Consider the following 23,817-nt stretch of genomic DNA (forward strand, 5'->3'; position numbering starts at 1 on the left):
TTGTTGGGGTGTCTCCGGGGAAGGGCAATGGAGAAGGGTCTGGAGAACTTGTGAGGAGCAGCTGAGGGAGCTGGGGGTGTCCAGCCTGGAGCAAAGGAGACTGAGGGGAGACCTTCTGCTCTGCAACTGCCTGAGAGGAGGTTGGAGCCAGGGGGGTCGGGCTCTGCTCCCCAGGAACAAGGGATGGGACAAGAGGAAACGGCCTCAGGTTGCCCAGGGGAGGTTTAGGTTGGATCTTTGGAACAATTTCTCCATGGAAAGGGTTGTCAGGCCCTGGCCCAGGCTGCCCAGGGCAGGGGGGGAGTCCCCATCCCTGGAGGGGTTTCAAAGCTGTGTAGAAGGTGCTGAGGGACATGGGGCAGTGGTGACCTTGGCAGTCCTGGGTTAACGGTGGGACTGGATGATCTTAAAAGTCTTTCCAACCAAAAGGATTCTGTGATTTATGGAAGTTCAGGTGACAGCAGGAGACCTTCAGGAAGGATTTGTGTGACTATAGTGGCCTCAACACTTGTATTTTGCAGGTGATTGGCCTCGTGATGGCTTGGCTGTATTGGCAAAAGCTTGATGAGATCTACTCCAAGCTGGACACCGTGGACTTCAGGATCCTGGAGATGAGGGATTTCAGCTTCGGGGCGGTGGATCTGAGTGGTGCAGGATGGTGCTGGTGCTTGCCCAGGGAAGGAGGTTACATCCCTGTCAATGCTGAGGAGGAGGAGGAGGAAGGGACCATCTGCCACAGCCAAGTGTGAGAAGGTGAAGAAGGACTGGAAGGCTCAAAGGCTGATGGTGAAGGTGGAAATAACAATTTATCTTCTCAGGGTCAGGAGGGACTTTGGGGGGAAAGTGAAGTGACACTGGAAGGTTCTAAAAAAATGCAATGGACTCTGTGGGCACAGGAGCTCCCCGGGGCTCCTCTTGCTGCCTGAACTGTTTGGACATCTGCTTCCTGGGGGGGTTTGAAGAGGTTTTTTTCCACAATAAATGTGAATTCTGTTGGGTTTTGTAAAATGGCTTCTGGTGGCGCTGCCGCTCGGGGAGGGAAGTGGCTCCTCACCCTTTGGGGTGTCTTCAAAGTTGGATTGAGCCTCATCTCCTGCAAACTAGGAGCTTTCTCTTAGGTCCTCAGGTGGGTCCAGGTCCCAGAGAGATGAAGCTAAAGGAAACAAATGAAAAACAAACAAACAAAGGAGCAGTTTGTTGCTCCTTTCCCGAGGGCTTTGCCAGGAATTACATCCCCAGGGAGGCACAACTTCCATCTTGCTCCCCTCACGGAGGGGGAAAACACCCATTTCTGCAGGGTTCCATGAGCAACCACTTCAGTTTTTATTCCCAGTGCATGGAAGAGGAGATCCCATCAATTTTAACACTGAAAATGGTTTCGTTGGAGCAACCTGGGGGTGGTGGGAACTCTCCTCTGCTGCTCACCAACCTCTGATCACCAGGTAGGGAATTCAAAACCCTCTAATTGCTTCTATTTATTTTAGAAATAGAACATCTTTGTAAGAAATCTTTTTTTTTTTTTTTCTAGCACAACTTGGTGATCAAGGCAGCAATTCCCACCTGGATCCCTCAGGATATGGTGTGTGTCCCATCCAACCACTGAGTTGAGCTGTGTTGGGAAATGGTCTCAAGAGAGAGGAACAATCTCCAAAGTGAAATGCAAAGAGAAGAAAGAAGTCTCTTTTTTTTTTTTTTTCTAAAAAGCAACGTGGCTGCAGAGCTGGGCTGATTAGTGATGCTTTTAATTATTAAGGGTATTTTAGAAGCTTCAGGCTGGCACTTCATTTGGATGCCCAAGCAGAAGGTGGGTGAGACCTGGTGTGTGGAGCACCGGCCTTTGTCTCCCTCTTCTGACCGTTTCCAGGCTTGACTTTTTTAACTAACCGAGGATCAATCCCCAGCACAGGCCTGAAAAACCACTTTTTCAACCCGTTTTTTTCCAGAAATCCCCTTGGGAATGGAGCTGGGAACCACAAGGGCTGAGCAGTGGGTTTGTGAATGATTTTAAAATCGGGGTGGGCTTTTCTTTTTTGGCCAGTGGAGAAGGTAAAACCTGCTCCAGGGGAGTGGGATGGGCACAATTTTGGGTGGTTACCTTCCCTTGGGCATCCTGTGGGCTCCAGGGATTTTGCTTTTCTTCCTTCTTCCCAGAAATGATTTCATAAAGCTTTAAGAACTACTGATCAATCTGATCAATCAAAGCTGATCAATCCCCCTTGCTCTTTGTATTCCCATTTATTTAAGGAGAGAGAATTAATTTTTATGGGTTTTATTTCCAGGACAAGCAACCACCAACAGTTTGACACCCTTTTCCTGCCTGAGGCTGGATGGTGTGGGCAGCAGCAACCAGGTGGGATGCAGGAGGTTTCACTCCATACCTGGATGAAGAAGAGAAGTCAATCCATGCACCCAGGTCCCTCATTCCCATGATCTGCAAATTCCTGGGAGATGGGAAAGGTGGATTGAAACAAGAGCATGGAATCATGGGTGCATTTTGCTGCAGCTTTTCTTTTTATGAACATGTCTCAGAATTCCTAGGAATGCTGGAAAGATTCCCTCATTCCCCCTCAGTTTTGCTTTTTGCTGCCTTGCTCCTGACCTGACCCATGGAAGAACAAATCAAATCAAACAGGAGCTGGGGAGAAAATGGGAGCTTTAAAAATACCTCCAGGGGGTGTGAGGAGGGGGGACCAGACTCTGCTCAGGGGTGTCCAGGGCCAGGACAAGGGGCCATGGGCAGGAGCTGGAAGGTGGGAAGCTCCATCTGCAGATGAGGAGGAACTTGTTGCCTGTGAGGGTGGCAGAGCCCTGGGCCAGGCTGCCCAAGAGGCTGTGGAGGCTCCTTCTCTGGAGCCATTCCAGCCCCAGCTGGAGGTGTTCCTGTGGGACCTGCTGGAGGTGACCCTGCTCTGGCAGGGGTTGGGTGGATGATCTCCAGAGGCCCCTTCCCACCCCAGCACTCTGTGATTCAGTGATTCAGGGATAAAGGATCCAGCAGCTTTGGCTGCTGAGACTCCGGGCTGTGCCACCAAATCATCTCCCCAGACGCGAGAGAAAAGCCCCGGAGGTGTCCCTGCCAATGGAGGGGGGGGTGGATCTAGATGATCTTTAAGGTCCCTTCCAACTCAAACCACTCTGGGATCCTGTGATTCTATGATCTCAGATGACCTTAAAGCCCAAAGTTTGATTTCCCAGCCCTTGATTATTTGTTTCATGACGAGGTGGCTGTGACGAAGGGCCGGGAGCTGCTTTGATGGGGATTTATTGATGTCCTGTTAAAAGGCAGAGCAGAGGCCAGGAAGCCAGGCATGAAACAGAGCATGGAGCTGCTGGAGAGAGTCCAGAGGAGCCATGGAGATGATGGGAGGGCTGGAGCAGCTCTGTCTGGAGCCAGGCTGGGAGAGTTGGGGTGTTCAGCCTGGAGAGGAGAAGGCTCCAGGGAGACCTTAGAGCAGCTTCCAGTGCCTGAAGGGGCTCCAGGAAAGCTGGGGAGGGGCTTGGGACAAGGGCAGGGAGGGATGGGATGAGGGGGATGGATGAAAACTGGGAGAGGGAGTTGGAGGTTGGAGATGAGGAGGGAATTCTTGGCTGTGAGGGTGGTGAGAGCCTGGCCCAGGTTGCCCAGGGAAGCTGTGGCTGCCCCATCCCTGGCAGTGTTGAAGGGCAGGTTGGATGGGGCTTGGAGCAGCCTGGGCTGGTGGGAGGTGTCTCTGCCCATGCAGGGGGTTGGATCTAGATGATCTGGAAGGTCCCTTCCAACCCAACCCATTCCATGACCTCTGGAAGAGAACTGAGCACACTCGTGTGACCAACAACTTGCTTTTCATGAAGTCAACCTTACTGATATTGAACACCTGAAAACGTGGCAATTGGGAGATATTTTGGTTTGCAACCTCAGCAAAAAAACCACCCAACCTGTATTTGATGGCCCAGGGGCTGATTCCTTTGTCCCCAGGGCTTTTAGGAGCTTTCCCACTGCTGGTGATTCTTCTCCACACCCTCTTGAAGAATTTACTTCCATTCCTTAGATCAGATGTAGGTGATAATGCACAGAGACAAAAAACAGCAGCAGTTTTCCTCCCAAATCCTTGGGGATTGAACCCAAACTGATGAAAAAATCCCCAACAACCCCAGAAGATGCAGATCCTACAAGTTGGGGATGGACGACTTGAATTTTCCTCCCTCCCACTGCTCTGATATCTAGAGCCCATCACTGCACAAGAGCAGATCTGTGCTGGCTGGAATGTCCCACCCCCTCCAGAGGTCCCTTTGCATCCCATGATGCCTTTTTGCTCCCAAAGTCAATCAACATTCCCCAAAATCCATTTGAACCTGGGAGCTACAAAGCAGTTGGCAGGAGGCGTCGATACGATGGTTGCAAGAGCAGCTTCATCTCAAGGCAACCAGGGCTCCCACCAGCACCTCTGATTTTGACCCCACGGCCTCATCCTCTGATTTCTGAGCAGTTTCTGAGGGGAACTCAAGGTGAGTTTATTCTAGAATGATTTATTAAATAATGAGTTTATTATTATTATCATCATCTGGGGTTTTTTTGGAGCTGAGAGCTGGGTGGGGGTTTAGTTGGCAAAGGTGACAGGGCTCTTCTTCCCCTCCCCTTATTTCTAGAGCTCTTCTGGTCATGTTCTCAAACAGCTCTTGTCTGTGTCCTACTTCTGTTTGGGTGCAGGGGGTTTGGGGGAGGGAAAAAGCTGGTTAAAAATTCAAGAAAACAATTCAAGGATCAAATCCCAGGTTCTGTGACTGATAAATCAGCCACAATGGGTTCGTTTAGCTGTGGATCTAATGAAGTGGGGGTTATTTTTGCTGCTCCAGAGAGCTGGGGTAGAGCTAAATTGTAAAAAATGAAGGATATTTCTTCCCCAGACAGACCCAGCTGAAGGGCTGAACGTCCCTGCCCCTCACCCAGGGAGCCCAACCCAGCGCTGGAGCTCGTGGAGGAACCTCTTGGAGGGGTTTTGTGCCACTTCTTCAATCTCTTAGAAGGTACCAGGTCATTTTTAGAGAAAAAAATATTTATGCCTGCAGGTGGGTGGGTGGTTTCTGTTTCTCCTTCCAGCACCAGCTTCCAAAAATCCTCAGAATTAGCCCCAGAATGTTATTCCCAGGAAGCCAAGGCTTGTGACTGCTGTTCTCCAGCAGGTATGTCCAGGTTTGGGGCAGGATTGTCCAGCCAGAGCTGTTTGGCCCTAAAATAAATGGATCCTTACACCTCTGCAGAAAGTCTTGGATTACTGTGATCCAAAAAAAATAAATTAATCCCGAGTCCATTCAAGCAAGAGGTGTCTTCTTCAAACAGCAACTCCTGGATCAGTCTAAAGATGGTCTTTGCCTTGGGGAAAAAATGGGTCGATGAAATTGGCAACCTGAGCAGAGCCAACCCAGCCAACCTGCAGCCTTCCAGCCTCTGAGCTGCACACCCTGCTGGCTGTTGATTTTTCACCTCTTTGGCTTGAGCTGAGGTTTTTCTTCCCAAAAATAAGGCAGTGATATTGCCATGGATGGAAGCAGCTGGAGTGGAGGCCACGGAGAGGCTGGCTCTCCAACCGCTCTCAAAGTGACTTTGGGAGGCATCGACCCAACTGCCATGAATAGTAACTGTTCTCCCACCCAAGTCAAGTGTGAAAGGCAATCATTGGAGGTCAACTAATTAGGAGGTTAATTAGCATCCGGGGCAAAATCCAAAGGAACTTGTGTGGGGAGAAAACCAGGTTTGAAGGAATTTATCTGGAAGCAGCAACGTGTGGAGGTGGAACACCTGGGTGGAGGGGATGGGGAAAAATGAACTTTGCTTCTGCAAACCCCCTTTTATCTGTGCAGCCCCCCTCAAATTCAAGGGGTGTTTATTGCCCCCCATTAGCTGAGCTGGTGTCTGGCACAGCTCTTCAGTCATCTCTCACCTTCTCTCACACCTTCCTCTGAGCAGTGGAGATAAGAGACTGGAGATGGAACCCTGGGGTTGGAATTTATCCCAGTTTTCCTAAATATGGGGAGGGGTGAGTTGAAGTCTGGGCAGAGCTGGGAGCCCAGGGGTGAGTGAGATGTGGGGGCTTCCAGGAGGTGCCAGAGATGCATCGTCAGGGAACATCCCAGCCTCCCAGTGCATCCTCACCCTGACTGGGAGGGACCCTGTGACTGCCCATAGCAGGGGAACCGTGGGGCCCGTCCCCTGCCCAGACCCTTTCAAGTCTCTCTCCTGTCTCCTCCCCGTCACTCAGCTCAGCAGCAGGACCATGCTGGAGGATGAAGATGGGATGAGTGAGAGGGGGCTCAGCAGCTCCAGGAGGAGATACGACGATGAGGAAGGTGAGTGAACCCCCAGGGATCCCCCAAGAACCAGCGAGGTCTTCCCTGCCGGCCGTCGCATCCCATCTCCTGGTGCTCAGCTCAGCACATCCCCTGGGAAAAAAGCCCCTGTGGGTGTTTGAAGCCTGGTGGCAAGAAGACAAATATCTCCTCAGCTTCTTTTTGCAAATGAAACCCTCTCTAGATCACTTTCTAGATCATACTCTGCTCTGGTCAGACCCCACCTGGAATACTGTGTATAGTTCTGGTGCCCTCAGCACAAGAAAGATCTAGAGCTGTTGGAGAGAGTCCAGAGAAAGGCCACCAAGATGATCCCAGGGCTGGAGCAGCTCTGCTCTGGAGACAGGCGGGGAGAGTTGGGGTGTTCAGCCTGGAGAAGAGAAGGCTCCAGGGAAACCTTAGAGCAGCTTCCAGTGCCTGAAGGGGCTCCAGGAAAGCTGGGGAGGGACTTTTCATCTTAGAAGATAGTGATAGGACCAAGGGTGATGGTTTTAAACAGAGAGGGGAGATTTAGATGAGATATTAGGAAGAAATTCTTCACTCTAGGAGTGGTGAGGAGCTGGGATGGGTGCCCAGGGAGGCTGTTGATGCCCCATCCCTGGAGGTTTTTAAGGCCAGGCTGGATGAGGTTTTGTGCAGCCTGGTCTAGTGGTTCCCTGCTCATGGCAGGGGGGTTGGAACTGGATGATCTTTATGGTCCCATCCAACCTTAACGATTCCACGATTCCGCTTCTCTCCCCTTTTTCCCAGATTACCACTCCATCTACATCGGGGTGCCAGTGTCCCGGGGTTACCGGCGCAAGCGGCGGCGCCGGAGGTCGGTGTCCAGCCGGGACAGGGCGAGCGAGGCCGAGCAGCCCGACGAGCGCCACGACCGCTCCGACACCGACGACGGCCACGCCTGCTCGGAGAGCAACGACAACGCCAGCAGGACCAGTGAGTCTCCCCCCCCCCACCCCTCCCACACCTACCCCGGGGCTTCCCAAAAAAACCAAACCCAACGGGGAGGGGGGTTTTGTGGCCTCGTTTAACCCAGGACTAAATCGCCCCCCGCGGCGCTCGGGCCGGCGTTTGATTTGAGCCCTGCTTTTTGACCTGATGCTTCCCGGGTTTAGTTTTTCCCCTGGATGTCTCTGAGAGCTGGGTGTGGAATGGGTCTTGAGGCTGTTTGGGTGATGGGTGGGGTAAAAAGAGGTTGCCCCTGCTCCTGGGAGCTTGCTCTTGCCCTTAGGAGTTTGCTCCTGCTCCTGAGAGGTTGTTCTTGCCTTTGGGAGCTTGCTCTTGCCTCTAGGAGGTTGCCCTTGCCCTTAGGATGTTGTCCTTCCCCTTAGGATGTTGTCCTTGCTGCTGGGAGGTTTCCCCTGCCTTTGGGAGGTTTCCCCTGCCCCTGGGAGGTTTCCCCTGCCCCTGGGAGGTTTCCCCTGCCTTTGGGAGGTTTCCCCTGCCCCTGGGAGGTTGCCCCTGCCCCTGGGAGGTTGCCCCTACCCCTGGGAGGTTGTTCTTGCCCTTGGGAGGTTCTTGCCCTTGGGAGGTTCTTGCCCTTGGGAGGTTGCCCCTGCCTTTGGGAGGTTGTTCTTGCCCTTGGGAGGTTGCCCCTGGGAGGTTACCCTTGCCTTTGGGAGGCTGCCCTTGCCCCTGGGAAGTAAATCCAGGTCCAGGAGTGTCCAGGGGGGTGGGGGGTGGGATGGGGGGGGGGTGGTGGTGCAGACATCCTGCAGGCATCACACCTTGTTCCCAACAATCTTTAGCCCGGGGGCTTTGCCCAGTCTGGTTAAATCTCCTTAACAAAGATTAACAGTTTGCCCAGCAAAGCAGCTGTCGATCTCTTCTTGGGTTTGGGTTGGTGGGTTGTTTTTTTTTTTCACCCTCCCCCATTAGAACTTTGCAGTTGGTTTAACATCAGCAGAGCCTGGAGCGGCTCAGCAGAGCGGGCAGGGGCTCAGCTTGGCTTTTCCCTCCAGGGGAAAAAGTTGTCAAGGTTGGGGTTTTTTTGTACACAGGGAGAGGGTTTTAATTTGCCACAGGCTTTAAATGCCACCAGGATCTAACACTGGGCTGGCTTGGGGCGGGGGGGGGGGAGAAACACCTTTGATGGAGGAAAAACACCCCAAAAAAGCCTCAACTCTGCAGCAGCCCCGCTTTCCCCTAGGAAATCTCCCTCATTTGGATGTTTTCCACACCCCAAAAAACCATCTTGGAGCTTGGAGGGGCTTCTCCAGTCTCAGCCAGAGTGGGAAGCAAAAAAAAAATACAACCCCAAAGCTGTGATTTCTGTGCTCCCCCCTCTCCCTCCCTCCATCCCTCTGCCACCCAAAGCGCTCACCTCTCCTACACGCATCCCGGTTGATTTGGTAACTTCCCGTCATGAGAGCCAAAGGAAAAGGAAAGTGCTTTATATTCTCTATAATCTGCTCCTTAAGCCTTGGGAGTTTAACAAGCCTGAGTGGATAAAGGAGGAAGTTTGGGGGTTTGGGGGGTTTTTTGGTTGGGGTTTGTGATTTTTTTTTTTTTCCTACCGTGCGGCAAAGTTTCGGTTTAGCCGGGAAGAAATGGGGGGGAAAATGGAAACAATTCCAGGTAGGTTATTTCAGTTGGTCTTTGGTTTCCGTGGGGGGGGGGAGCTGGAGGGGGAAGAAAAGCTCCATTTTGTTCATTTATTTCGTTTCTTTCCTTTGCTTTTCCCTTGTAAAAGCAACTTGGAGCCTGTGTGGGGTTGGGTTGGGTGCTCGCTCAGGGCACCCAGCTCCAAAGCTCACCCCAAAAGTAGAACAGGGAGGGGGAGGGTGGGCAGGGTCTGTCTCAGCTTCTGCTGCTCCCCAGGAGCAGGAAAGATGGTATTTGGAAGGAGAAAAGTCTCCCAGATTTGTGGGTTTCTTGAACAGGAAGGGAGCATTTAATCCCATGGGGTGTACACCCCAGTCTCCTGTTTTTTGCAGGGAAAAGGGGCCCTTCTCAGCTATGAAACTCCAGGAAAAGGCTGGAAAAGGACCATGACAGTGGATGGTGAATGTGCTGGAGCCTTAATTCAGGCTTAGTCCCACAGCCCTGCTGGGTTGCAAACCCAGTTCTCCCAGTCCCCCATTTTATCACCTTTTTTTATTGTACCTGGAGCCAGGGCAGGATTTTTGGTTGGGAAAAGCACCGTTAGGTGAGGTTTTGCTGCTGGATCCAAGCTGGGGTGTGAAGGAGGTATGCGTCAATGTGACTGATCCATCCTGTCCAATTATCCATGGAAGTGGGTCCATAAAATTCCCATTTCCCTCAAATTCTCCCATTTTATCCCCAGCCTTAACACTGAGCTAATTCCTGCAGTTCCATTCAGCTCCACCGCGGCTGAAATCCCGGGGGAGGTTGGATGGGTGTAAAACAGGAATCATAGCTCAGGAGGCTTTTCCCATTGGAAAAGCTGGTTCAGGGAGGTACAGATCAGCTCTGAGCACCCATCCAACTGTGCCTTGCAAGAAATAGGTGCTGATTTTGGGGTGACTTTGGGAGTTTTGGCCAGTGGTGCTGCAGCAGTTTTAATCTTGTGTTGCTCAGAGGTACCAACCCTGGACTCCCCAATGAGTACCTGCTGCTTCCCAGGATTAATTTAGGTGCTGAATCCAATTTCTAGGAGAAAAAAAATATATATATATCCTGGGTGGTTTTTTGGGCATGAAAGGGTCCTCCAAGCTGAATAAACCCCATGGATTTTGGCTGCTGGGGGAAGTTGTTGGTTTAGCAACCGGCTCTTCGCTCAGGTCAACGAGCGGTGGTCGTGTGCTCAGAGATCAGTGTAGCCCTTCAACTGGGGGGAGCAAAAAGTTGAAAAACAAACCCCAGAAAAGCCCTTTCTGTGCAAAATTTCTTTAGCATTTGTGGTTTCCAGTAGACAAAGTGTGTCACAGCCCTGACACTCCGAAATGAGTCGCTGGTGGGATCGTCGGGCGGGTGGAAGCAGGAGGGACCCGTCGTTACGCCCACGAGGGGAAGAATTTGGGTAGAATTCAGAGCAGGAACCATCAGTTTGAGGATTTGCAAAGCTCTGACCTGCTCCTGCAAAATTCTGGGTGGATGGTTGGACTTGGTGATCTTAGAGGTCTTTCCCAACCCTGACCATTCTGTGAAAACTGCAACCCCCCCTTTTCTTTCCCCAAATGCACCCAGAGATCCCACCTGAGATGGGTATTTCCAGAGAACTCTTTTTTTAGTGTTTTTTTTGTGGTCCAGCTCATTGCATTTTGGGGTTTGCAGGAAGTTTGAAGTGCCTTCCAGGCATGTAACCCAACTCTAAAATGAACAGGAATATTAATAATCATAATAATGAAGTTTATGGAGTGGAAGGGAGGACTTGACAACAAGGAGTCCTGGGACTGGGGCTTTAAAGGGTTTAAGTGGTTAAGCAGCCTCATCCCAAAGCAAGGAGCATCTGGTTCTTTCCCATTTCATCTGCTTTGCAGGAGGGACAGGACAATATTCCCATTTTTTTTCCTCCACTCACACATGGCAATTTGATTACCAGCTGGCTTTATCCTGGCTCAAACCAGGACACTTGGGTACCCAACTTCCCTCTTCCCAGGCTGGAGACCTGGAGGATTCTGCTAACAAAGATATTTTCCAAGCAGGATTCACTCCAGAAGAGGGTAAAGACCCAAGATTTTATTAAAAAGACCATATTTCCATGGAGAAGCCTGGAGTAGGGCTGAGTTTAACCCTTTTTTTGGATAACAAGGTCCTATCCATGCCACATCCTGACTCATCCCCAGGTGATCCCAATTCTTCCCTGCAACCAAATGGAGACTTTGCTAGAAAAGCTTTGGAAGCTGGAGAGGGTTAAGAGAAAAAACAAACCTGGCATTGTTGTGTTTTTTTCTTGGGAGAAGAAGGCAGGTCTGTCACCCTCCCTTGGCCACCAGGAATGCATGGAAGATGAAAACCCCTTTTCCCACCAGGCAGGAGGTGAAGTGTCCCTGCTCCCCTTCTCAAAACACACCACGGGGAGGCAAGAAGTGCCTGTCCCAGCCTGGCTGGTTATTTGCAGCAAGAAGGTGGATTTTTCCTGCAGAAATGGGCAATTTGTGTTATCTCCCCTGAGTGACACACGTTCCCCTCAGGGATCCAGCAGGAAAATGGGTGCTGGGCACCCGTGCATCCCCATATGTGGTGCTTGGGACTGTAAGGATCTGCTTGCTGATGGCTGGCAGCTCCAGCCTGGCAAAACCAGGCCATGTGGTGGGGGAAGATGTGGGATATCCCATGGGAACAGGGTGTATGATGCTCCTGGCAGGGGAATTTGACTGTATTTTAGAATCAATATTGTATATTTGACTATAATCCTCAATTCCCAGCCTGGACCTGGGCAGCCTCCACTCATCCTTTCCACCAGCATCCAGTATCTCTGCACAGGGATTTTGGGATATTATTCCTGAAGAGTTTCCCCCTCCTCAGTGTCTCTCACCTTCACCATTTACCTCAAAATCTCCTTTTTTTTTCTACCCCAGCATCCTATCTTGCCCTAGAGATCCCTTTTTATCATGGAATCATGGAATGGTCTGGGTGGGAAGGGACCTTCCAGATCATCCAGATCCACCCCCCTGCACGGGCAGGGACACTTCCCACCAGCCCAGGCTGCTCCAAGCCCCATCCAACCTGCCCTTCAGCACTGCCAGGGATGGGGCAGCCACAGCTTCCCTGGGCAACCTGGGCCAGGCTCTCACCACCCTCACACCCAAGAATTCCCTCCTCATGTCCAACCTCCATCTCCCTCTCCCAGTTTTCATCCATCCCCCTCATCCCATCCCTCCCTGCCCTTGTCCCAAGTCCCTCCCCAGCTTTCCTGGAGCCCCTTCAGGCACTGGAAGGTGCTCTAAGGTCTCCCTGGTCTCCTCATGTCCAACCTCAATCTCCCTTCAAACCATGGATATCCGTGGACTCCAAAGAACCCTGCAGGAACAGGATCCCTCCAGATCTTTCCAGATGGGAATGGTGTGGGATCATCTGATCTCCAGCTGATGCTAAATCCCTTTATCTCTCCCCTCTTCCCTGGCAGTGTCTCCAGCTGCCGAACGGCTCCGCTACATCCTGGGGGAGGATGATGAGCCTCCCAACCCCACGCTCTTCACGGAGATGGACACACTGCAGCACGATGGGGAGGAGATGGAGTGGAAGGAGTCAGCCAGGTGAGAGGGGGGAGATGCTTTGGGTGGAAAATGTGGCAGGTAGATCACAGAATCACAGAATGTCAGGGGTTGGAAGGGACCTCCGAAGATCATCGAGTCAATCATAGAATCATTAAGGTTGGAAGGGACCTTAAAGATCATCAAGTTCCAACCCCTGTGCCATGAGCAGGACCAAAAAAACTAGGGCAGATCACGCAGAAACACGTCCAGACAGGTCTTGAAAGTCTCCAGAGAAGGAGACTCCACAACCTCTCTGGGCAGCCTGTCCCAGGCCTCTGTCACCCTCACAGGAAAGAATGCACCAGGACAGGCTGTCACAGAGGGGTGGGAAGGGACAACCAGTCCAACCCCTGCCAGAACAGGGTCACCTCCAGCAGATCCCACAGGAACACCTCCAGCTGGGGTTGGAATGTCTCCAGAGAAGGAGAATCCGCAACCTCTCTGGGCAGCCTGTCCCAGGGCTCTGCCACCCTCACAGGGCAGAAGTTCTTCCTCATGTTGAGGTGGAACTTCCTGGGCTCCAGTTTGAATCCATTGCCCCTTGTCCTGTCCCAGGGCACAAGTGACAAGAGCTTGTCCCTGCCTTCTTGATGCCCTCATGTATTTATAGACATTCCTTAGGTCTCCTTTAAAGATCCCTAAATATCCCCAGGTGGAAATGGGATCAGGGAACAAACAGCATTTTTCATGAGGTTAAAAAAAACCAAAAACCTGAATTAGGGAAATGCAGAAAACATGACTTTTTTTGGGGTCTTTCATGGTGGCTGGAGCCTGCTGAGGAGAAGGAGGAGGAAGGGAGGAAGATTTCCCATCTTCTTCCACTTCTCCCACTTCTCCCAGTGCTGGATCAACCCCAGAACTGGGACTTTTCCAGTTCCCAGTTGCAGCCTGAGAGCAAAGCCCTGCAGGAAAGGCCAAGGGGGTGGAAAAAACTGGGGTAACATCCTGGGAAAGTGCAGAATTGGAGCAGAGAGCTGGGAAATGGGAACAGGGGACATCACTGACATTTTTCCAGGTCTTTCCCCCCCCCCCCCCCCCTTTTTCTGGATAGGCCAAGAGTTAAAGTGCTCCTGCCCCTCAACAATAAGAATAAAACCCCACCCAGTGGACCCTCAGTAAAAGTCTTAGAGGAGCTGCAAGTGATGTTCACTTGATTCAATTAGGAGTTTATCCAAGTGTCAAATCCAGGTGGGATTTCCTCTTCCTGACCTCAGGGCCAGGAGAGTTGTGGGTTTTGGGGGAGTTTCAAAGGCTGGGGAGCTTTGGGACTTTTTTCTCAGTAGCACAGGCAGTGTTTCCCAGCCCAGAGGTTTGCCTGAGGGATGGGGAACTGTGCAGGATCAGACCCTGTGGGTGCTCATCCTATCTCTTGGGTTCTTTTCACCACCAACATTTTGGAAGGCTCTTAAGCACCCTCCTGGTTGCCAGCCCTGCTCAGGAAGCAGCAGCTCAGGGAGGCACTTGCTACAATCCTTTTTTTTTCTCCCTCAGTTTTGCATCTCCTCATCCCCCAAAACCTGGGGAGGCAAAGAGATCAACACTTGCCTTGGGATTTTCATAGAATCATGGAGTGGTTTGGGTTGGAAGGGACCTTAAAGATCATCCAGATCCAACCCCCTGCATGGGCAGGGACACCTCCCACCAGCCCAGGCTGCTCCAAGCCCCATCCAACCTGCCCTTCAACACTGCCAGGGATGGGGCAGCCACAGCTTCCCTGGGCAACCTGGGCCAGGCTCTCACCACCCTCACAGCCAAGAATTCCCTCCTCATCTCCAACCTCCAACTCCCTCTCCCCATTTTCATCCATCCCCCTCATCCCATCCCTCCCTGCCCTTGTCCCAAGTCCCTCCCCAGCTTTCCTGGAGCCCCTTCAGGCACTGGAAGGCCACTATGAGGTCTCCCAGTTTTCACCCAGGAGGGCTTGAGATGGAGGTTTCCAAATTCCCCTCAAGGTTCCTCAAGTCCTGGATTTCCACTCTCCAGCAAGGAGACATTTGGCCTCTTTAGCCTTGGGAGAGCAGCTCCTTGGTGGCAGCAGCAACTGCCTGTGGCTAAATCCACAAGAAATGGCAAGAAAGGAGCTGAGCCCAGCAGGGAGTCGGGGGCTTTTGCTGTAGCCTTGGTGAAAACCTCACGAGATGTTGGTCCCGGGGCAAAGACGCCGCAGGAAACGTGCCTGGAGTTCCGTACGTCGTGCCCTGAGCTGCCACCCTCTGCACACACTAATAACCCACTTTTGGCAGGAAAAAGAGGCAAAAAAAAGAGAAAGGAGAAGGGATTAAATCAGCTTTGGGTTGAGCACCAACGGGGCTGGGACCGTGCTCTGGCGGGAAGCTTGACTTCCCTCCCAATAAAAGCAACGTTGTTTGAAGGGCTGGAGAAGGAGGTTCTGCAAGGAAAGCAGGGTGGGGAGGTCTGGTGTGCTGGGCACTGGGGCTGAATTGTGGATTTTGGGGGGTTTTGTTCCCAGCACTCACCATTCCTGGCATTCCCAGATAAATTGATGGGTTTTTTTTAATAGGAAAAGTCAATCTTTTCTCTCTGCAGCAGCATTTTGATGGACCCTCCTGCAGCCAGTGCAGCCCCGGCCTCTCCCCACCAGCTCTTCCCAAACCCCTTCTCTTCCTCCATCCCTTCAGTCTGTGCCCTCAGTGGTGGCAGGAGCCCAAATCCCAGTTGGACCAGTTAAAAGTTGGAAGGTTAAACCCTGTGGAGACTAATCCATGGAGCCTGCAAACCTCCTGTTAAGGAAAAGCAGCTTTTTCCCCCAAATCGACGTCTTGCCGAGAGCCACTTGGCTACTCCAGGACCTGGAGCTGGGAGATGCCAACCACCATTCCTGAGTGTGCTCTGAGGTCTTTGGTTTGTAAAATTAAGGAAAGTCTGTGTTATCTCCCCTGAGTGACACACGTTCCCCTCAGGGATCCAGCAGGAAAATGGGTGCTGAGCACCCGTGCATCCCAATATGTGGTGCTTGGGACTGTAAGGATCTGCTTGCTGATGGCTGGCAGCTCCAGCCTGGCAAAACCAGGCCATGTGGTGGGGGAAGATGTGGGATATCCCATGGGAACAGGGTGTATGATGCTCCTGGCAGGGGAATTTGACTGTATTTTAGAATCAATATTGTATATTTGACTATATTCCTCAATTCCCAGCCTGGACCTGGGCAGCCTCCACTCATCCTTTCCACCAGCATCCAGTATCTCTTTGCACAGGGATTTTGGGATATTATTCCTGAAGTTTCCCCCCTCCTCAGTGTCTCTCACCTTCACCATTTACCTCAAAATCTCCTTTTTTTTTTCTACTCCAGCATCCTATCTTGCCCTAGAGATCCCTTTTTATCATGGAATCATGGAATGGTTTGGGTTGGATTGGACCTTCAAGATCATCTAGATCCAACCCCCTGCATGGGCAGGGACACCTCCCACCAGCCCAGGTTGCTCCAAGCCCCATCCAACCTGCCCTTCAACACTGCCAGGGATGGGGCAGCCACAGCTTCCCTGGGCAACCTGGGCCAGGCTCCACCACCCTCACAGCCAAGAATTCCCTCCTCATGTCCAACTTCAATCTCCCTCTCCCAGTTTTAAGCCGTTCCCCCTTGTGCCATCACCACAAGCCCTTGCAAACCCTCTCATCTTCTGCAGTGGGAGCCCAGGTTGAAACCTGAACGTTGCTCAGGAGGTAAAAAGACACCCCCAATGTCCTGGATTTTTGCTTTTCGACACAGTTGGTCCATGCTGGCCTGGATCCCACCTAAGGCAAAGTCAACTCCATGGGAAAACATCCCAACAAGCACAGCAGGAATCCTACAGGGTTTTGTTCAGTGCTGGAGCTGAGATGTTTAGCTCCATCCAACCAGCACCTTGGCCCAAGTTGCTCCTTGATTTCTCCATCCCCATCCTGAATGACAGGCAAAAACTTTGCAGGATGAATTCCTTCAGGCCTGCAGTGAAACACCACTTGTCTTCTTCTCACACGCCATCCCCACGGCTGCTGCTCTCCTTTCAGGTGGATCAAGTTTGAAGAAAAGGTGGAGGAAGGAGGGGAGAGGTGGAGCAAGCCCCACGTGTCCACCTTGTCCTTGCACAGCCTCTTTGAGCTACGGACGTGTCTACAGACAGGAACAGTGCTCCTGGACTTAGATGGCTACTCTTTGCCTCAGATCATAGGTATGAGCAGGTGTCAGTGGTTTCCAGTGGATTTTTCCTGGTGTCCTGAAGTTCTGGGAACAGATTTAAAGGCATTTATTTTGGAATAAGCCAAGACAGGAGTTGAGACCCATCAACTTGGTCCAGTAATGGTTGTCTTGAGCTTTCTGGGAGGGTTGGTAGCGAGGTGACCCAAGCAGTGGGGTGACCCAAGCAGTGGGGTGATCCATCCACTTCCCTTGTTTGGTGCTTGTAGATGATGTGATTGAGAAGCAGGTCGAGGATGGTCTGCTCAAGCCAGAGCTGAGGGAGAAGATCAGCTACGTGCTCCTCAGGAAGCACCGTCACCAAACCAAGAAGCCAATCCACCGGTCCCTGGCCGACATCGGCAAGTCCGTCTCCTCCAACACAGGTGAGTCCTTGGGGTCCCAGCAACCCCCAGTTGCATCCTGGAGTCTTTGGTGAACATGCCTGCTGGGGGGAAGATCTGAGGAGAAGGAAACAGGGAAACCCAACCATTTGGGGCACCCAACTATTTAATACATCAAGGAAGACCCCAAAACCTCTGCCACTGGTCTCTTTAAGAGAACCAGAAATGAAAGAGATAACTCCTGAGATGGACAGTGGTGTGGTGTGAGGGACAAAAGTGTGGTGTGAGAGCCAATGGCATTTAGTGAGGTCCTATGGCATTGTGAGGTCCTGTGACATGGTGAGGGCCAGCAACGTTGCATGATGGACAATGATGTGTGAGGGACAATGGTGTTGTGTGAGGGACAATGGTGTTGTGTGAGGGACAATGGTGTTGTGTGAGGGACAAGAACGTTGTGTGAGGGCCAACAATATTGTGTGAGGGCCAGCAAAGATGTGTGAGGGCCAGCAATGTTGTGTGAGGGACAATGGTGTTGGCGGTCACTTGGCCAAGGGGCTTTCTGGCAGAGCAGCCTACAGACAAATCCAGTCTGCTCCGTGGTTGAACCTGCCTATTTTTGAGCCTTTATAAAAGGGGATTTGTTTTCTCACTAGATTATTTACTTGGGTTTAACCAGAGGTCATTTGGTGGAGCCTGGGATTTGCCGGGCTTGGCTGCTCCCCAGGTAGACAGAAGCAGAAGTGCCCAAACTCCAAGTGCAGATGGAAGAGGCCACCAGTAAGTGATGTTCCCATCCCAACAGCAACTCCATGGTGCTGGAATAAACACACGTGGAAAGCAGAGTCAGGCCCAGTGGGGATTTCATCATTATTTTTAGTGGGTCTAACAACAAAAAAAATGGAGCATAGACGCTGTGGTTGCAGCTGGAGTCTTAGATGCTCAAGCAGCTCAACAAAACAGGTCCAGGTGGTTTTTCCCAAGGAAAACTCAGGTTTGGGAGTTCAGGTGAGAAGATGCTGGGCTCAACACAGGCAATGCAGGGAGATTTTTTGAGTGAAGTCATTCAGTTTCAATATTGGAGATGAAAAATGAGACCTGTCACCAGGTTAAAGAGGAGAAACGTTCCTGTGAAGCGTTCGAGGTGAAAGTTGGTGGTGGCCAAGGTAAACATTTGGAGGTGTGAAGTTCATGGGAAGCTTCAAACGTAGGTTTCTTGGGAGAATTAGGAGATGAAAATGCCAAATAAAGTGTTGGGTCTTCCTGAGTAACAGAAATTGCATTTCTGAACCTGTTTGTAGAGCGTTGGTGGGGCAGGGGCTGGGGCAGGCTCCTTGCTTGGAGCTTCTGCAGTGAAGGGAGACTTGGGTTAAGGTGTTTGATTCTTTGCTAATGGGGAAATCACCCTGGGTGGGAGAAAATGGGCCTTTGAGCAGCCTGGTCTGGTGGGGGGGCCCTTGCCTATGCAGGGGGTTGGATCTAGATGATCTTTAAAGTCCCTTCCCACCCAAACCGTCCCATGATTCTATGAAGCATCCATGGCTTATAGGGAATAAACCTTCCTTCCAAAGCCCTGTAGTCAAGGGGGCTGAGGGGTTAGTAGAAAACATGCAGCTTGTGCTGAAAGTGCCCTGATTGTCCCCATGCCCTGATTGTCCCCATGTCCCAACACCCTGAGGTCCCCAATCTCTTTGAGGTCCCTTCCAACCCAACCCAGTCCTGTGATTCTGTGAGAAGCACAAACAGGAGGGCAAAGCAACTTGGGGTAGATCAGCACCGGAAGGGTCAGGTCTGGTTTTCAGATCAGCCTCTTGCCTTCAGCATCACCCAAGGGTTCTCCATGGCAATTGCATCCCCCCCCCTTAACGTCTCCTTTGACTGGGTGATCTCAGAGGTCCTTCCCACCTGTGCTGGTGCTGTGGTTGATTCTGTGGTTCCTCTCCCCAGCCCGCAGCCCCGGCCGGGGCGCGGCCGCCGGCGCCGCCTTCCACCGCTCCACCGAGGACCTGCGGATGCGGCAGAGCGCCAGCTACGGCCGCCTGCGTAAGCCAGGAGGAGGAGACCATCCTCAAAAGACAGAGCAGGGGGAGGGGAGGGGAAATCAAATCACCATCCAGGTGGGCAACCAGGTGTCACCACCAGGGGATCACACCCCAGCCAGAAACCAGACGTGGTTCCGTGTCACCGCAGGGTGACAAATTGAAAAACGCGGATTTGTGCGTTTTCTCCTTGTTTCTCTCACTTTGCCAGCCCAGCTGTGATAAATAATGATTTTTCTGATTTGGGTTGAAGTTCTCCTGATGGTGTTTTTCCTTGCATGTGGGGCTGAAATGGGGCTGAGCATCACGGGGTGGTTTCCTCACCTTCTCTCTCTCACCTCCATCATCAGGTCACGCGCAGAGTCGGAGCATGAACGACATCTCGGACACACCAAGTACTGACCAGGTAATCACCCCAAAACCCATCAGTGTGAGGCTGTGGGGAACATCTCCAGCATGGCCTGTGGTGGTGTGGCAGGTCCTCTGTGGTCGTTAAGGTCCATGTGAGCCTTGTGTGGTGCCGCTCGGTCGATAATTCCTAATTAAGGGAATTAATAGGTGTATTGATCCTTGCTCACTCGTGGGGAAGCTGGTCCAGAAATAACACCTGTGCTTGCAAGCTGGAGGCAGGAGCAGGGACACAGGAGGGTCTTGATGGGGCTGAGATCCTGAAGAGTGGAGGAAAAAAAATCCTTAAAATCTTTAGGTAGGAAAGGAAAAGTGCTTGGAAGAGTGCAGGGATCTCACAGGAGCTCTTTCTTGGCTGGGTGGGGCAGGTGGCAGGGGGTAAATCCCACCCGAGATAATGGTCTGTAGATGCAGAGGTGGGTCCTGTTTTTTCTTCAGGATGGACTTGGGTTTCTTCATGCAAATCTCATCCAAGAGTCCATCGAGGGCTTTTCCTTCCTTGGTTTGCTTTGCAAGGGAAGGAGGTCAGGCTGCTCCAGCAGCCCCTGGACAGATCTCAGGAGGGGTTTGTGCCATTCTTTTGCTGGAGCATGGAATGGTTTTGGTTGGAAAAGACCTTGGAGATCATCAAGTCCAACCATGGGTGTCCCATCGCCAGCACTGGGAACTGTTGATGCATTTGATGGGACTTTGCTTTATTCCTGTTTCTCCCTGATTTCAGGATAAACCTACAGGAAAACGAGACCCAACAGGGGGTTGTCCAGGATAACAGCTTGTTTTTCCCTCGGGATGTCCTCGCTGGGCTTCCCTGGGGTGATGTGATGTAAGGGGAAGTCAAGGATGGGAATGAAGGTGTTTCTAGGGAGAGGGATACCACCATATCCACCTCCAAACTGAGAGCTACAGTGCAGCCAACCCCAAGCAGCAGGGTAAACCCAACCGAAGGGTTAATCCCAAAATATGCAAAGCATTTAGGTTTAATCGCCCTATTAGACCCACTACAAAGGGACTTTTTAAGTGTTACACTAAGCTTAAGTGCCCACTGTTAACTCCTCTTGCTGATTCCAAGCTGGGAGGTGGTGGAGAAGTTGCTTTCTTATTATTATTCTTATTATTATTCTTATTTGGGGGCTTATATATTTATTTCTTCTTTTTTTTTCCATTTGGGTTTTAAAAGATTAGGAAGGGGAGAGTTTGCTGCCCAGCTCACATGCCTCCCCTCATGCTGCTCTATAGATTAGAATAACACCCTGCCTGGGTTGGTATTGAACCCTTGTAGACTCAATAATGAAAGAGCTGCAGGGGAGAAGAGACCCTGGGGCAATAAATCCATGAGCAAGGTCTCCTGCTTCCATGATTTGTTCCTGCTCCGAGGTTGAAACTGGGAGGAACCAGCTACAATAAAACATCCCCCCATTTGGTCTCGGGGCTGCAAATTGACTTTGTGTCTGTGAAAACTGGTTCACTCCAGGATCCCTGGTCTTTTATTTTGGCCCAGGTTTCCTGCAGGGTTTTGCTTTGTAGATCCCAGGTTGCAAACCAGCTGGTTTGCACGGGGGGTCAGGGAGGCCCTGGTGTGTGGTTTCAAGTTCATGTTGGGTTTAGTGATGGGTTGGAGTAATGAAGAACTTGAGTTTTATGAATTCTTGCTGGTTTCTTGGATGTGGCTCTTGAATCCCCATCTCCAGGAGTCCTGGGACCATCAGAAATCAAGAGGTGGCTTCAGCTTTTGCATTTGGGGTGTGAAAAAGGGGGGAGAACTGAATTTTGGCAACCACTCCCTTCCCTGTCTTTGTTTGTCCAACAGCTGAAGAATAAGTTCATCAAGAAGATCCCCAAGGATGCAGAGGCCTCCAACGTGCTGGTGGGAGAAGTGGAGTTCCTGGAGAAACCCTTCGTAGCTTTCGTGCGGCTCCTCCAGGCAACCATGCTGGGAGGGGTGACAGAGGTGCCCGTCCCCACCAGGTGAGCACAATTCCTTCGGGTCCAAAGCCCCAAATGGTCTCACGAGATGGACACCAGTGGTCCAAGGTTGCCAACAGGGCATCTCTCCCTTCCCAGGTTCCTCTTTATTCTCCTGGGTCCTGCGGGAAAAGCCAAATCCTACAACGAGATCGGCAGAGCCATCGCGACCCTCATGGTGGACGATGTAAGTAGCTGTTCCAGCCCTCACCAGGAAGTCCCTTGCTCAGATCCAAGGAAGAAAAGCTCCTTTTTCTCCTATCACCCAAAGAAATGAGCTTAAAAATCCCATAAGGAAGTGGGACTCGTGTGGTGGGCCCTGTTCCCAGGCTGACACCTCTTCTCTCTCCACCCCCAGCTCTTCAGCGACGTTGCCTACAAAGCCCGGGACAGAGAAGACCTGATTGCTGGCATAGATGAGTTTCTGGATGAGGTCATTGTCCTGCCACCTGGCGAGTGGGACCCCAACATCAGGATTGAGCCACCCAAAAAAGTGCCCTCAGCTGAGAAGAGGTGGGTGGGAGACATGGGGCTGGTCCCAGACCTCTGGCCATCCCTGGTTTGGAGATGCTGGAGGAGGTCAGCAGCTTGGCTTGCCTTCATCCCTAGAAAGAACCACAGAATTGTTCTGGTTGGAAAAGACCTTTAAGATCATCGAGTCCAACTCTTAACCCAACTCTACCAACCATTAACCAAACTCTACCAAGTCCTGTGCTATCCCATGTCCCTCAGCACCACGTCTACATGGCTTTCAAACACTTCCAGGGGTGGGGATTCAACCACCTCCCTGGGCAGCCTGGGCCAGGCCCTGACAACCCTCTCCATGGAGAAACTGTTCTCAAGATCCACCCTAAACCCCCCTGGGCAACTTGAGGCCATTTCCTCTTGTCCCATCACTTGTTCCTGGGGAGCAGAGCCTGACCCCCCCTGCCTCCAACCTCCTCTCAGGCAGTTGCAGAGCAGGTCTCTCCTCAGCCTCCTTCTCTCCAGGCTGGACACCCTCAGTTCCCTCACCCACTCCTCAGAAGACTTGTGCTCCAGACCTTCTCCTTCTGCTCCAGACCCTTCCCCAGCTCTGTTGCCCTTCTCTGGACGTGCTCCAGCCCCTCAATGTCCCTTTTCTGACCCAAAACTGACCCCAGGATATGAGGTGTGGCCTCACTAGTGCCCAGCACAGGGAGAACTGTCAACCTACAGTGTCCAGCAGCCAAGTTCCTCCAAGAAGCAGAATATGAAGACAGGATCCACTAAGAGTGCAGTTCAAAATGTCTTCTTTTGGAGTTATTTGGGGTTCTGGATGGTTCTTTTCATGCCTATCTACTTATTTCCCAGAAATGCTGCTTTTTTGGGCAGTTTTTGCCCTCAGATCAGCTCAAAACTGTTTCCACTCTCCAAAAATCTCCATTTACCCCTTGGGTTGAGCCAATCCAGCTCTTGATGTTTCCAAATCCCCCCCAAAACACAAACTCTAGTGCAGGTGGAGGTCTTGGTGGTGGTTGCTGCACCAGGACTGCAGGGCGGGTGCCGTGGCTGGTACCAGTGGTTGACATGGGTGGTTGACATTGGTGTTGACATGGGTGGTTCACATTGGTGTTGGCATGGGTGGTTGACATGGGTGGTTGACACAGGTAGTTCATACGAGTGGTTGACAGGAGAGGTTGACATGGAGGGTTGACATGGGTGGTTGAACACAGGGTTGACACGGGTGGTTGACGGGGGGGTTGACATGGGGGGTTGACATTGGTGTTGACATGGGTGGTTGACACGGGTAGTTGATATGGATGGTTGACGGGAGGTTGACATGGGTGGTTGACATGAGGGGTTGACACAGGGGGTTGACATGGGGGGTTGACACGGGTAGTTGATATGGATGGTTGACAGGGGAGGTTGACATGGGTGGTTGACATGAGGGGTTGACATGGGTGGTTGACACAGGTGGTTGACAGGGGAGGTTGGCATGGAGGGTTGACATGGGTGGTTCACAGGGAGGGTTGACAGGGGAGGTTGACCTGGAGGGTTGACATGGGTGGTTGACACAGGTCGTTGACATGGGTAGTTGATACGGGTAGTTGACAGGGGAGGTTGACATGGGTGGTTGAACACAGGGGGTTGACACGGGTGGTTGACATGGGGGGTTGGCATGGGGGGTTGATAGGGAGGTTGACATGGGTAGTTGACATGGGTGGTTGACATGGGTGGTTGAACACAGGGGGTTGACATGGGTGGTTCTGCCCCACAGGAAATCAGTTTTCTCCCTGAACGAGGTGGGGCAGATGAACGGCACGGCCGGGGGCGCGGGCGCCGGGGGCGGTGGAGGAGGCAGCGACGATGGGGAGATGCCTGAAGTTCATGAAATCGGGGAAGAGCTCGCATGGACCGGCAGGTGAGCAAGCACCTCCCCACACCCA

The 23,817-nt window shown here is 51.9% G+C and overlaps 2 protein-coding genes across 5 annotated transcripts in view; both read left to right on the forward strand.

The window, feature by feature from the left end:
- Positions 1-1,006, forward strand: part of LOC127394618 (tetraspanin-15-like) — a 33,527-nt gene extending 32,521 nt beyond the window's left edge. For all 3 annotated transcript variants that reach the window (XM_051640710.1, XM_051640712.1, XM_051640711.1), the window contains one exon: positions 522-1,006. In XM_051640710.1, the coding sequence (XP_051496670.1) occupies positions 522-749 (228 nt within the window). In that variant the 3' untranslated portion in view covers positions 750-1,006. The remainder of the gene's footprint in view (positions 1-521) is intronic.
- Positions 1,007-3,878: 2,872 nt separating this feature from the next.
- The window catches only part of SLC4A5 (solute carrier family 4 member 5), a 31,728-nt gene continuing 11,789 nt past the window's right edge, over positions 3,879-23,817 (forward strand). For both annotated transcript variants that reach the window (XM_051640609.1, XM_051640610.1), the window contains exons 1-13: positions 3,879-4,485; positions 4,885-5,004; positions 6,237-6,324; positions 7,075-7,260; positions 12,356-12,485; positions 16,494-16,654; positions 16,890-17,045; positions 18,948-19,043; positions 19,390-19,445; positions 21,255-21,412; positions 21,509-21,596; positions 21,768-21,922; positions 23,649-23,792. In XM_051640609.1, the coding sequence (XP_051496569.1) occupies positions 6,252-6,324; positions 7,075-7,260; positions 12,356-12,485; positions 16,494-16,654; positions 16,890-17,045; positions 18,948-19,043; positions 19,390-19,445; positions 21,255-21,412; positions 21,509-21,596; positions 21,768-21,922; positions 23,649-23,792 (1,403 nt within the window). In that variant the 5' untranslated portion in view covers positions 3,879-4,485; positions 4,885-5,004; positions 6,237-6,251. The remainder of the gene's footprint in view (positions 4,486-4,884; positions 5,005-6,236; positions 6,325-7,074; positions 7,261-12,355; positions 12,486-16,493; positions 16,655-16,889; positions 17,046-18,947; positions 19,044-19,389; positions 19,446-21,254; positions 21,413-21,508; positions 21,597-21,767; positions 21,923-23,648; positions 23,793-23,817) is intronic.

The sequence above is a fragment of the Apus apus genome, chromosome 26, assembly GCF_020740795.1.
Source record: "Apus apus isolate bApuApu2 chromosome 26, bApuApu2.pri.cur, whole genome shotgun sequence".
Classification (NCBI taxonomy): Eukaryota; Metazoa; Chordata; class Aves; order Apodiformes; family Apodidae; genus Apus; species Apus apus.